Below are 13,339 nucleotides of genomic sequence, written 5' to 3'. Positions count from 1 at the left end.
GAAAAAAAACCATGGAGTATTTTTTAATTATTATTTTTTGAAAAACCGTGGTATAGCGTTTCACGAAAATCGAGACCGCGAAAATCGAGGGATCACTGTATTACTAAGACTATATACTAAGTAAAAGTTTGGAAAATGCAGAGAACACTGAATCTTACTCATTTTTAGTCTAATTTTGCACAGGGATTTTTTTCAATGTTATTTTTCCATCACTGTTCCTACCCATTACTTTGTTACAAATCATTTTATGACTGGCATTTGCCAAAGGTGTTATACATTGCTTTTCATATTGTATGGCCAGTCACAATTTTCTCACCACAGAGAATATACAACTATAACGGATTTATTTATTTATTTTATTGATTCAAGTTTTTATGCCGCCCTTCTCCTTAGACTCAGGGCGGCTTACAACATGTTAGCAATAGCACTTTTCAACAGAGTCAGCACATTGCCCCCACAATCCGGGTCCTCATTTTACCCACCTCGGAAGGATGGAAGGCTGAGTCAACCTTGAGCCGGTAATGAGATTTGAACCGCTGACCTACAGAGTTAGCTTCAGTGGCCTGCAGTATAGCCCTCTACCTGCTGCGCCACCCCTGCTCTTTGCACATAGTAACCTTTGTGTAGATTTACACGTCATGTTAAATTGAGCACAGAAATATGTAAACAGGCTATGCACAATAGAGCCACACTAGAAAGCCATAAACAATAAAGCAATAAACATAGAAGCAATAAAATCTATGTCTGTCTGTCTGTGTGTATGTGTGTGTGTAATATATTTTTGCTGATAATGAAAATGAAAGGAGACTAGTATAGATCTATTTCAAGCTATTTAGTTCTCATTAGCTAGCCATACCCTTACCAGAATTTGAACCCAGGCAGCCTGCCTATAAGGAGTGTACGGAGAGAGGGAGGGAGGGAGAGAGAGAGAGAGAGAGAGAGAGAGAGAGATCAGTGAAGCTAAACCATGCCCAGGCTCCGACATGTCTGACATGTCTCTCAGTCACCAAACAGTTCCCATTGGCTGACTTGCTGTTACGGATATCCCAGCTCATAATTTCTTACACAGTGACAAGATAATCAGGAGATCTCAACCATCTTCCCAAGTGATTTTTCATGGAATTCCAGTGATTTCAGGGAAACTAAAACTTTTGTCACCTGGGCAATTGATCTAAAGCTTTGTCTTTGTGGTAAGGAGGTGCAGGTCACTCCCACTCACCCTGGCATGTATCAGTGCTCATTATGCTAACCAGGGTTAGCTTATACTCAAAAATACGCAACTAATTTTTAATATCTATTTTAGAAACACGTTGTCAATTAAACTAAAATCTTCTTAATCATTCCTCTGATTTCATTAAGAATACAAAAATATCAATGTTTTATCTCTTTAATATTATCCCATAACTATGGATTAGTGTTTGACACTTGTCTACTATGAATATAATGATGACTTACAACGAAAGAAGAAAAAAGAAAACTCCTGGAGAATTTGACACAAAGGCAAGAAGACGCCAGTCTCTTATGTAATAGCCCAGTAAGGCATAAGCAGCGATGCCAAATGCAAATGTCAAATTTGTCAACGAGCCTGAAGATACAAACAAAAACAAAGTATTTTATTAAATGATGAGGGGGAACCTCATCATTTAAGAACAAAATTTTTATTATGCTAAGTGTATACAGTAATTTATACTGAAATCATATTAAATTATAAATTCACAAATAAGTAAACAAAAGCAATAATTAAAATGATTAAACTAAATAATTATAAAGAATCATTACTCATTTTCATACATAATATACTAATTATAATAATCATTATAAAGTTATTTATTGAATAATGTATTTGTGATTTGTCAAATGGCAATGCATTCAGATTAATTTACTGTGGAACATTTTGATTATTTTAAGTTCGTAACATGCTGCACAAGCTGTTAATCCTTTCTTAGGTTAAGAAATTAGATTTTTCATTGTTTAAAAATACGACTTTGGACAGATATTAATCATGACAACAAGCTTAACATGCTAAGGAAGGGAAAGGTCACAACATTAAGGTTTCCAGGCTACCTTAACATAACTTCCTACGTTAGAATGAGATACACAGATTAAAGCACAGGGCAAAATAATATTTTCCAATAGTATTAGTAATTCCAGCCACATTTGTGTGGACATAAAATCTCTCTAAGCTCAATGGAGTACACTCTAAGCCTACAATCTAATAAATATTTACTGTATTAATTAAAACAATGGAATTTAGTTCCCATCTAAAGTGTTGGTAATGGCCTTTAAAGCCCTACATGGCATTGGGCCAGAATATATCCGGAACTGCCTTCTACCGCACGAATCCCAGCGGCCGATAAGGTCCCACAGAGTTGGCCTTCTCCGGGTCCCGTCGACCAAACAATGTCGTTTGGCAGGCCCCAGGGGAAGAGCCTTCTCTGTGGCGGCCCCAGCCCTCTGGAATCAGCTCCCCCCAGAGATTAGAACGGCCCCCACCCTTCTTGTCTTTCGCAAACTTCTTAAGACCCACCTTTGTCGCCAGGCATGAGGCAGTTAAGTTATTCTTTCCCCCAAGGCCATTACAAGTTATGCATGGTATGTTTGTTTGTGTGTATGTTTGGTTTTTTATAATAAGGGTTTTTAGTTGTTTTATCAAATTGGATTGTTATATGTTGTTTTACCATTGTTGTTAGCCGCCCCGAGTCTGCGGAGAGGGGCGGCATACAAATCCAATAAATAATAATAATAATAATAATCATCATCATCATCATCATCATCAATTACAAGTAATCTTTGTTGAATGACTGTTCATTCAGCAGCTATTCAAAGTTACGACGATGCTAAATGACAGGAAAAATGATCCTCATAGTTGCGGCTTGTTGCAGTTTCTCCAAAGTTAATGGGAAAGCTAGCAGGAAGTCACAAATGGAAATCACGCAACCGACTGCACACGATTCACCTAACAATGATATTGTGGACTGCCTGAACTGCTGTTATAAGTAGTAGTGGCCAGGTGAGGTCACATTTTACAATTCTATAACTGTAAAATGCGACCTTAGTAATGGAGTTTTCAATGCCAATTACAATAGTTAAGCAAGAGCTATCCATATATGTAGGTTTCTATGTCAGTTTATTACATTGAAATCTAGGCTTCCAGAACTCCTATCAGACATGAGAATTAATTCCCTTGTTTCCCCGAAAATAAGACGTACCCCGAAAGTAAGGCACGTCAGAGGTTTTGCAGAATTTGCTAATACTGTATAAGGCACCCCCCGAAAATAAGGCGTAGTCAAGTTTACATACGGTACGGTGGAAAAACATACGGTACCATTCAAAGCTGTTCATAGCGGTACCGTAATAATGTGGCGTCCCCTGCTGGCCCCTTCCATCGCTTTGTACCGTCCAGTACAGCAGACACAGTCTGCTGCTGTCTCACCGCCATTACAATCTCCACTACAGTGCGTAGACTGTAGCTCCTCTGGTGGCCGGAAGCTGCAATAGCGGGAGTATACTGTTGTACCATGTAAGTGCCGTTGTTTGTGTGTGGGGGTGCCATACTGACAGGTACCGTACCGTAATCAGTGTACTGTACAGTATACTTCCTTTGGGGGTGTCAGCTTTTATGCCTGTGAATTTGTCTTATTTGAGAAATATAAGGCACCCCCCCGAAAATGAGATGTAGCACAACTTTTGGAGCAAAAATTAATATAAGACAGTGTCTTATTTTCGAGGAAACACGGTAGTGGGACATATTTGACATACAGTGTTCCCTCGATTTTCGCGGGTTCGAACTTTGCAAAAAGTCTATACCACGATTTTTCAAAAATATTAATTAAAAAATACTTTGCGGATTTTTTCCCTATACCACGTTTTTCCCCGCCCAATGACGTCACATGTCATCGCCAAACTTTCATCCGACTTTAATAAATACTTTTTTAATAAACTTTAATAAATAAACATGGTGAGTAATGATCTAAATGGTTGTTAAGGGAATGGGAAATTGCACTTTAGGGGTTTAAAGTGTTAAGGGAAGGCTTGTGATACTGTTCATAGCCAAAAATAGTGTATTTACTTCCGCCTCTCTACTTCGCGGAAATTCAACTTTCGTGGGCAGTCTCAGAACGCATCCCCCGCGAAAATCGAGGGAACACTGTATATTGATAATTGACCCTAAACAACAAAAGCACAGTTCACAATAGTTTAGGACATTGTCATCATGATAAAACACACATCAATGCTACTATGAAAAGCAATGGGCAACAGTTCTTTCCCCCCGTCCTCGACTAAGTTTTAACTGTTTCAGCTAGCTCAATATCCATACTAAACCCCGTAGCACCTGAGACAGCACGCTGCAACTGGCAATGGAGCATCTCTTCGACCTCTCAAAGGCCAGCTTATCAAGAAATCATACATAAGGCAACATAATTTAACAGGAGAAATAAATCATACAGGGAAAGTAGCCAAGAGCAGGAGATGAAACAGGAATAGATAAAATGGAAAGAGCCTTGGGGGAAAAAGAAAAAACAAATCAACAAGGGAATATGAACACAGGACACTTGTTACATTTTTAGAAGGGAAAGGAAGAGAGGGAAATAATACAGAACAAATATAAGTAACGATATATTTTTCGAGATGTCACCTTAGACCAGTGTTTCTCAATTATTTTGTTATGCCCCCCCCCTCCAGGAAGAAGTAAACATTTCATGCCCCCCTCCCTCTCCGCGGGATGATTGTTTGCAATATTTTTGCACGTTTTTGCTGAAAAAACTCACAAACACAAATGTAATGCGTTTAAGTGATGCCTTAATTTATTTGGCTTCATGCTGTTCCGCTGCCAACATTTTTAGACATAGTAAACATACTGGTCTTTCCTCATCTCCCACCCTAGTGACAGTGAAGCCAAGAACTACATACGCTTTGTCATATTTCCTCGTCTTAGCTTACATTTGTCTCATTTATCTCCGTCTCTCTCCTCCTTTCTTTTCATCCCTGTTAAATATTTTTCCATGGTGTCTCTTAAGGGTTTGTTATCTGCACTTCATATCTCCTGCTCTGTGCTGTGTGCTATTGCTTGGTGCAAAAAACCCCCCTACTCCCTGCGGCAAAAAAAGCCATGTTAACCTGGGGTCACACGCCCCCCTGGCATCGCTACGTGCTCCCCGCCCAACTATTTGAGAAGCACTGTCTTAGCCCAATGTTTAAAACTCAAATATAACTGAAAGTTTACTTTCTTGGGAAAAAAAGAAGATTGGATTTATTTATTTATTTGTTGGTTTGTTTGTTTTTATGCCGCCCTTCTCCTTAGACTCAGGGCGGCTTATAACATGTTAGCAATAGCACTTTTTAACAGAGCCAGCATATTGCCCCCACAATCCGGGTCCTCATTTTACCCACCTCGGAAGGATGGAAGGCTGAGTCAACCTTGAGCCGGTGATGCCTATTAGATCAAGTTGATGTGTCTCCCATCTCTTGATGGTAGTTTACAGTTGGAGGCTATATAGAAACTTTAGGATATGGGCTTTCCATCAGCAATGGAACTTCCATTGTTCTCTCATATCATCAAAACAGCAACACAGAAATCTTAAACCTCCAAAGATAATTTGGTGGATACAGCAGACAAAGGGAAGTAAAGAAGTAATTTAGTGGTGTCAAAGTTTTCTACTTATACAGAGGGATCTTGTGGTTTAATCGGACCTCCCTCTGGCAGCTACAGTTCTTTGACTGATAGATACATATGTATACAATTACAAATATAGAGTGGAATATAGAAATCTATTGTGTCATGAATGTTTATTCTTCACAGGTTGTTTTTATTCCAGTTACCTAATTTGGGCTACACATGAAGAACTTTTCCTTTAATATAGTCCCGTCAACTAAACAATGTCGTTTGGTGGGACCCAGGGGAAGAGCCTTCTCTGTGGCAGCCCCGGCCCTTTGGAACCAACTCTCCCCAGAGATTAGAATTGCCCCCTCCCTCCTCGCCTTTCGTAAGCTTCTTAAAACCCACCTCTGCCGTCAGGCATGGGGGAACTGAGATATTCTTTCCCCCTAGGCCTTTACAATTTACGCATGGTATGTCTGTTTGGTTTTTATAATAAGTTTTTTTTTAGTTATTTTATTATTGGATTGGATTGTTACATGTTGTTTTTATCATTGTTGTTAGCCGCCCTTAGTCTACGGAGAGGGGCAGCATACAAATCCAATGAATGAATGAATGAGTGAGTGAGTGAGTGAGTGAGTGAGTGAGTGAGTGAGTGAGTAAGTAGGCAAGTAAGTAAGTAAGTTTCCTCAACCATGTTTCTTCACCAGGTCAGTTGGAAAGGGAAGAACAAGATTGAGACAGTACACCTTCAGATAGGACAATTGGTATTTAGACTGTACCAACCATAAATATTCCAACCACAAGTAGCTTCTAAACCTTTTTTTGATACACTTTTATAATGAATTAAATCCTCAAATTTTACCTGTCATTGCCCAGAAAGATTTTCCTACATATTCTTGTGTCAAAACAAAAGACACTAAGGACATGCCACCATTTGTAATTCCAACAAAAAAGCGTGATGCTGCAAATGTTTCATAATTTGGAGCAAATGCTGAAACGTATCCAAAAATGACATCCAAAAAAAGCCCTGCACAAAAGAAATAAAAGAATAATCAATATACTGCAATCCAACCTTATCCAGAGACTCTACTATATGGGACGGCAAATTTACAAATGAAAAAAAGACAGAAAGAACATTATTATATGGGTTTTTTTCATAATGGTTAAAGAAAACTAGTACTGTATCTTTAAACAATTTGGAATACTATATATGTCTGCTTAGAAGAAAATAATTATACAGTACTGTACTCTGAAAAAAGTAACCTAGCAATATGGGTAAGGCAAAAATATTGGAGATACAATCTTAATACAATGTATTGCAGACCTGATGATGTTAATCCTGAATTTAAAATATTGTGCCAAGGTTCAACAAATGTTACAAGTATGTGCTACAAGATGTTACTATATTAGGTCCTATTAAAAAAAACCAAATATGTAAGTTATTTATGATATGTTTCATTGCTTTCAAGTGAAAATCCTATCCTACTGATGCCTAATTTTCATTGAGTCTCATAATATAGGAGGTTGTCCTCAGCAGGCTATGTGCTAAGAACTGTTCTAAAACCAATGTTCCTGCTAAATGATGCCCATAGGTGGCCAAGCAAGACTTGCGCAACACTTGGTCTTTGCTTTGCTTCTCCCCCAAACCCCAGTAGCTTCAGGAGTTCTCTTCCAGGTATCCTGAGCTGCTGCTCTTCAAGAGCTGCATTTCAAAATAAAAGCTAGAGATCTGGGGAGTTAGATGTTTTTGGGGTGGGTGGGTGGGGGGAACGGGATTGTCAGCAAATCCAACATTTACTCATTCAGCGCAATTTGCTCTACAGACCTGCACTGCCTACAGCACCCTTACCTCCTTTGAGCATCTATTTTTAAAAAATTATTATTATTATTATTATTATTATTATTATTATTATTATTATTATTATTATTATTATTATGGGGCTACCTTTGAAAAGTGTTCGGAAACTTCAGATCGTGCAGAATGCAGCTGCGAGAGCAATCATGGGCTTCCCTAGGTATGCCCACGTTACACCAACACTCCGCAGTCTGCATTGGTTGCCGATCAATTTCCGGTCACAATTCAAAGTGTTGGTTATGACCTATAAAGCCCTACATGGCATCAGACCAGAATATCTCCGGGACCGCCTTCTGCCGCACGAATCCCAGCAACCGGTTAGGTCCCACAGAGTTGGCCTTCTCCAGGTCCCGTCGACTAAACAATGTTGTTTGGCGGGACCCAGGAGAAGAGCCTTCTCTGTGGTGGCCCCGATCCCCTGGAACAAGCTCCCCCCCGGAGATTAGAACTGCCCCCACCCTCCTTGCCTTTCGTAAAGTTCTTAAGACCCATCTCTGCCGTCAGGCATGGGGGAACTGAGACATCTCCCCCGGGCCTATACAGTTTATACATGGTATGTTTGTGTGTATGCTTGCTTTTAATAATGGGGTTTTTAGTGTTTTTTAAATTATTAGATTTGTTCTTACATTGTCTTTGTTATTGTTGTGAGCCGCCCTGAGTCTATGGAGGGGGGCGGCATACAAATCTAATAAATAATAATAATAATAATAATAATAATAATATTAATTAATTAATTGATTGATTAATTAATTTGTATGCCGCCCCTCTCCAGAGACTCGGAGCACCCACTTGAGTGCAAAAAGCTATTGCTTTGGCAAAGAGCCACTTTGGTGGTGGGGAGGAGAAGTGGTCCTGACTGAGCTTGGTAAGGAATCTCAGCCACCACCCCATCTGAGTCCAATGCTGGCAAGGCAGCCATCCACAGGAGGCTTCCCAGCTCCAACCTGTCCCCAAAGCATTCGCTCCTGGCTTCTGTTTGAATGGGACAGCTCCTTAAAGTTACCCGATTTACAGCCATGGCACAACTAAGGACAGAGCTGGGGTAGACCTCCCAGAAACAGTCAGCTGTGGTTAAACCTTGTAAGAATTCCATCTAGATCCTGAGACATGAACGGCCTTGTTCAGCAGCTGCTACCTAGAAATTTACTACTTTGGAACATGAAGGATGTAGTTAACCAGCAAGGCCTGCATTTATTGAGAGTCCAATTATTTCTGAGAGGTCAAAAGGTAGCAGGCAGTCACCTGCACCAGGACGCATCCCTGCACCCAGTTGGACATGGGTTCTGAAATAATACCACTCGGTGCAAACTGGAGCCTTTGGAATCATACTCTGATCTATGTGGTGCTGCCTCTCAGCTCAGCAGACCTGGCCTAGAGAAAGAATCCAGTCACCTTTCTTTGCCTGAGACTCAACAAGGGGGGGGGGGGGCGGCACACATATAATCCTAGCTAAAGATACCCCAAGCAAAGTCCCCGCTCTGTTTTCCCCTAACTTAACCTCGAGGTTCGACTATTGTAACGCTCTCTACATGGGACTACCTTTGAAAAGTGTTCGGAAACTTCAGATCGTGCAGAATGCAGCTGCGAGAGCCATCGTGGGCTTCCCAAGGTATGCCCATGTTACACCAACACTCCGCAGTCTGCATTGGTTGCCGATCAATTTCCGGTCACAATTCAAAGTGTTGGTTATGACCTATAAAGCCCTTCATGGCATCAGACCAGAATATCTCCGGGACCGCCTTCTGCCGCACGAATCCCAGTGACCGGTTAGGTCCCACAGAGTTGGCCTTCTCTGGGTCCCGTCGACTAAACAATGTCGTTTGGCGGGACCCAGGAGAAGAGCCTTCTCTGTGGCGTCCCCGACCCTCTGGAACCAGCTCCCCCCAGATATCAGGGTTGCCCCCACCCTGCTTGCCTTTCGCAAGCTCCTTAAAACCCACCTCTGTCGTCAGGCATGGGGGAATTGAAATTTCCCTTCCCCCTAGGCTTATAGAATTTATACATGGTACGCTTGTATGTATGAGTGGCTCTTTAAATTGGGGTTTTTTAGATTGTTTTTAATATTAGATTTGTTTACATTGTCTTTTTATATTGTTGTTAGGTGCCCCGAGTCTTTGGAGAGGGGCGGCATACAAATCTAATAAATACAAATACAAATAAGGTTGCCCAAGCCATCTCAACTACTGCTCAGAGGTTTTCTGCTTTCCTGGCTTAGACAAAAGACTTAATCCAATACATCCATAATATAGAGCGGTTATTTAACATCTTACCTGCTTGATATATAGGCTTTCTGCCCAATTTATCTGACAATGGGCCAAACAGTATATTTCCAATAAGTAACCCACCAAAATACAAGGATGAGGCTAGGTTCACTTTGTATGCTTCATGTTTGATTAAATACCACTAGGGAAGACAAATAAAAGAGGAGACCATTTTCATTTAAGATACTACCATTCCAGCGATTCCATCTAACCACAGTAAACTCCCAAAACTGATTTGCCCACTCATTTTTCTTTCTGTGGAACATTCGCTTGACGGAGGGAGGAATTTAGTTTTTGTTTTGGAGTAGAAACCTCAGAAATTGGGTCAAATTCCCAAGCTGTCCAAAGGGTTTATGATTTATGCTCTAATATGAAAAAATCAATGGAGTGGAGTGGAATAGAATAGAATAGTTTATTGGCCAAGTGTTATTGGACACACAAGGAATTTGTCATTGGTACATATGCTCTCAGTGTACATAAAAAAAAGATACATTCGTCACGAATCATGTGGTACAACACTTAATGATTGTCATAGTATGATTATCATAGAATGGTAAACAGATAATTACATAATAAATAACAAAAAGTAATGAAATATATATATGACGGTCTTGGTATATTGGTATGACGGTCTTGGTATATTCGGGTTTCTTCCCGTGTAGGATTTGGAAATTTCTGGCGACGTTTCGACAAGGTCTCACTCGTCATCTTCAGGCTGGTGTTTCTGTCCTTGTTCTCAGGCAGTGTTTGCCTTAGAACAAGGACAGAAACACCAGCCTGAAGATGAAATTTCGCCAGAAATTTCCAAATCCTACACGGGAAGAAACCCGAATATACCAAGACCGTCATACCTGTACCCGTGAAAATCTACGAAAACAAATATATATATATATATTGCCTAACCCTATGCTGTCATATGATTTAGGTTACTGCAACAAGTAGTAGTCCTCATTTAGTAACCACAACTGGGCAAGTGAAACAGCTGCTAAGTAAGAAATCGCATATTTGTTGTTTGCTTTATTAGATTTGTATGCTTTACTCTTCTATACCCCCACCTTTTGGGATGCTCATCATTGGCATAATTAGCAAGAAGTGAATTAATGTTTGCATATGCATTCACTTAAGAGGAGGGATTATAAGAAAGCAAGTAGGCATAGAGAGGAGACAATAACAGAACTTGCATCCTGATCGCCCGAACCGGTAGCAACCCACTGGTGATATCATGGATCTGATTTAGTGGGTGCTGGTCCATGGGCACCGTCATTTTTGGGGGAATTTTTTATATATTTTTTTGCAAACTTTTCCCTATTTGGATGGCTTCTCCACTTCCGCGGCTTGAAAAAGGGCCCTCCCTCCCGAACCCGGGTTAATAATGAACTTTATTTCTTTGCCCAAAGCACAGCTCATGAGATTCTCAGCTGTGTTTTGGACTGATTCCTGCTACTGAGAGCATGCACAGAAGCGAAATTGCCCGAGGGGATGCGTGAAATGTCACAATGCGAACTGGTGGCGAAGGTAAGTGGAACCCACCCCTGGTACTACCAGCCTTTGGGTGTGAGTTTTGGCTCTTAGTTTAGGTACAAGGGGAAATGCGATCAAAGGGCGAAGGCCATGAAATGGCTATACAGTGATCCCTCGATTATCGCGAGGGTTCCGTTCCAAGACCCCTCGCAATAATCGATTTTTCGCGATATAGTGGTGCGGAAGTAAAAACACCATCTGCGCATGCGTGCCCTTTTTTCCATGGCCGCGCATGCGCAGATGGTGTTTTTACTTCTGCACCTGGGAAGACCCAGGGAAGGTTCTTTCCGCTGCCCAGCAGCTGATCTGCTCGGCAGCGCCGCAGCAGCGAGGAGCCGAAGATCGGGGTTTCCCCTTTGCGTGGGCGGCGGGGAAACCCCGATCTTCGGCTCCTCGCTGCTGCAGCGCTGCCGAGCAGATCAGCTGCTGGGCGGCCGAAGGAATCTTCCCTGGGTCTTCCCCACCGCCCACGCAAAGGGGAAACCCCGATCTTCGGCTCCTCGCTGCTGCAGAGCTGCCGAGCAGATCAGCTGCTGGGCGGCCGAAGGAACCTTCCCTGGGTCTTCCCCACCGCCCACGCAAAGGGGAAACCCCGATCTTCGGCTCCTCACTGCTGCCCGCCCGCCGCCCGCCCGCCGCTCGAGAGCAAGAGGGGGAGAGATAGAGAAAGAGAGAGAAGGAAAGAAAGAGATGAGAGAGGGAGGAAGAGAGTGTGAGAGAGGAAGAAGCAAGATAGAGAAAGAGAGAGAGAAAGAAAGATGAGAAAGGAAGAGAGTGACGTCATCGGGTGGGAAAATATTTTTAATTAATATTTTTTGAAAAATCGCAATACTGTATAGCGTTTCGCTAAGATCGAGATCGCGAAAATCGAGGGATCGCTGTAGTTGCATAAGAGACCCTGGTGACCTTCAGAGAAGTTGTCCCACAGATAATCTATTGTAAGACTCTGCTTCTGAGAGTAGGGATCAGAATCAGATAGGATTACTGCTAATACATCAGAGAGCCACCTTAAACTACCTGAGACAGTGTCTGGGCTGGCAGTGGAGTTCCCCAAACTAATGGGGTTTTAATCTAATCCCTCTGGGCACAAGTTCAGAGGTGATTTGTGAGTTCATGGCTACCATGCTATCACGGACTGATCCAGGTTATGGTGACAACAAACAGCCAACTCCCATTAGATTTGATTTCTATCTTGGGACATTCTGAAACTGGAACATCACCATTCAGAGCCTTGGATTACATCACCCCCCTATGTAGTCTCTTTATATATGAATAGAAGATATAGACGCAGAGAGCACCAGGTTTTTCTCATAAATTCTGAGAGATGAAATAACAGAAGAGATGCTAGAATGTTAGCAGAAGAAGGTGAGAGAATGTACATTGGTCAAGAGTATATTTATATTTTTTTAGAAGTCTACCTCTTACATAAAAGATCCAGAAGCATCTTTTAAACAGGAAGTTCTACAATTCTATACATATGATAAACCCCTATATGTTGATATAATATAGCATTGTCCCTTAGGGCAGTGTTTCCCAACCTTGGCAACTTGAAGATATTTGGACTTCAACTCCCAGAATTCCCCAGCCAGCATTCGCTGGCTGGGGAATTCTGGGAGTTGAAGTCCAGATATCTTCAAGTTGCCAAGGTTGGGAAACACTGCCTTAGGGCATTTACATTTCAATGTCTTGTGCCTGAATAGGCCAGTATTTTGTTTTCCACACTGAAAACTATCGTCTTCTTTAATGCAGCCAATTTAGCTGACTTGTTAAAAATATATATTCAGCCACGATGCAGTGTGGGCTGGGAATTTAAACTGCATAAAAATATTAACTCGAGATAACAAAACATACTTGCCTCTGTTGCTATAGAAGTGAAGTTACTGGTAAACCTGACGTGTTCTGCAAGAGCTTCTGCATTAGTCAGAATTCCTTCTTGGTCAAGATGGTATTCTGGTACAGCTCCCACGAGAACAATAAGCATAGACTGAAAGGCAACAAACACCTTAAAAGGAAAACAAAAAGAGGTAATTTATGGTAAACTCTCAGCTGTCTCTGTTTCTCTCTTTCACCTACACAAACCCCCCCCACACACACATTTGTTCA

The 13,339-nt window shown here is 41.4% G+C and overlaps 1 protein-coding gene across 2 annotated transcripts in view; it reads right to left on the bottom strand.

The window, feature by feature from the left end:
- The window catches only part of LOC139167554 (solute carrier family 22 member 15-like), a 44,486-nt gene that overhangs the window by 21,806 nt on the left and 9,341 nt on the right, over positions 1-13,339 (bottom strand). For both annotated transcript variants that reach the window (XM_070752120.1, XM_070752121.1), the window contains exons 2-5: positions 13,092-13,238; positions 9,725-9,857; positions 6,462-6,626; positions 1,456-1,585 (exon numbers count right to left, since the gene is read on the bottom strand). In XM_070752120.1, the coding sequence (XP_070608221.1) occupies positions 1,456-1,585; positions 6,462-6,626; positions 9,725-9,857; positions 13,092-13,238 (575 nt within the window). The remainder of the gene's footprint in view (positions 1-1,455; positions 1,586-6,461; positions 6,627-9,724; positions 9,858-13,091; positions 13,239-13,339) is intronic.

This window comes from Erythrolamprus reginae, chromosome 5, assembly GCF_031021105.1.
Source record: "Erythrolamprus reginae isolate rEryReg1 chromosome 5, rEryReg1.hap1, whole genome shotgun sequence".
NCBI lineage: Eukaryota > Metazoa > Chordata > Lepidosauria > Squamata > Dipsadidae > Erythrolamprus > Erythrolamprus reginae.
This window is presented reverse-complemented; position numbering and strand designations above follow the sequence as displayed.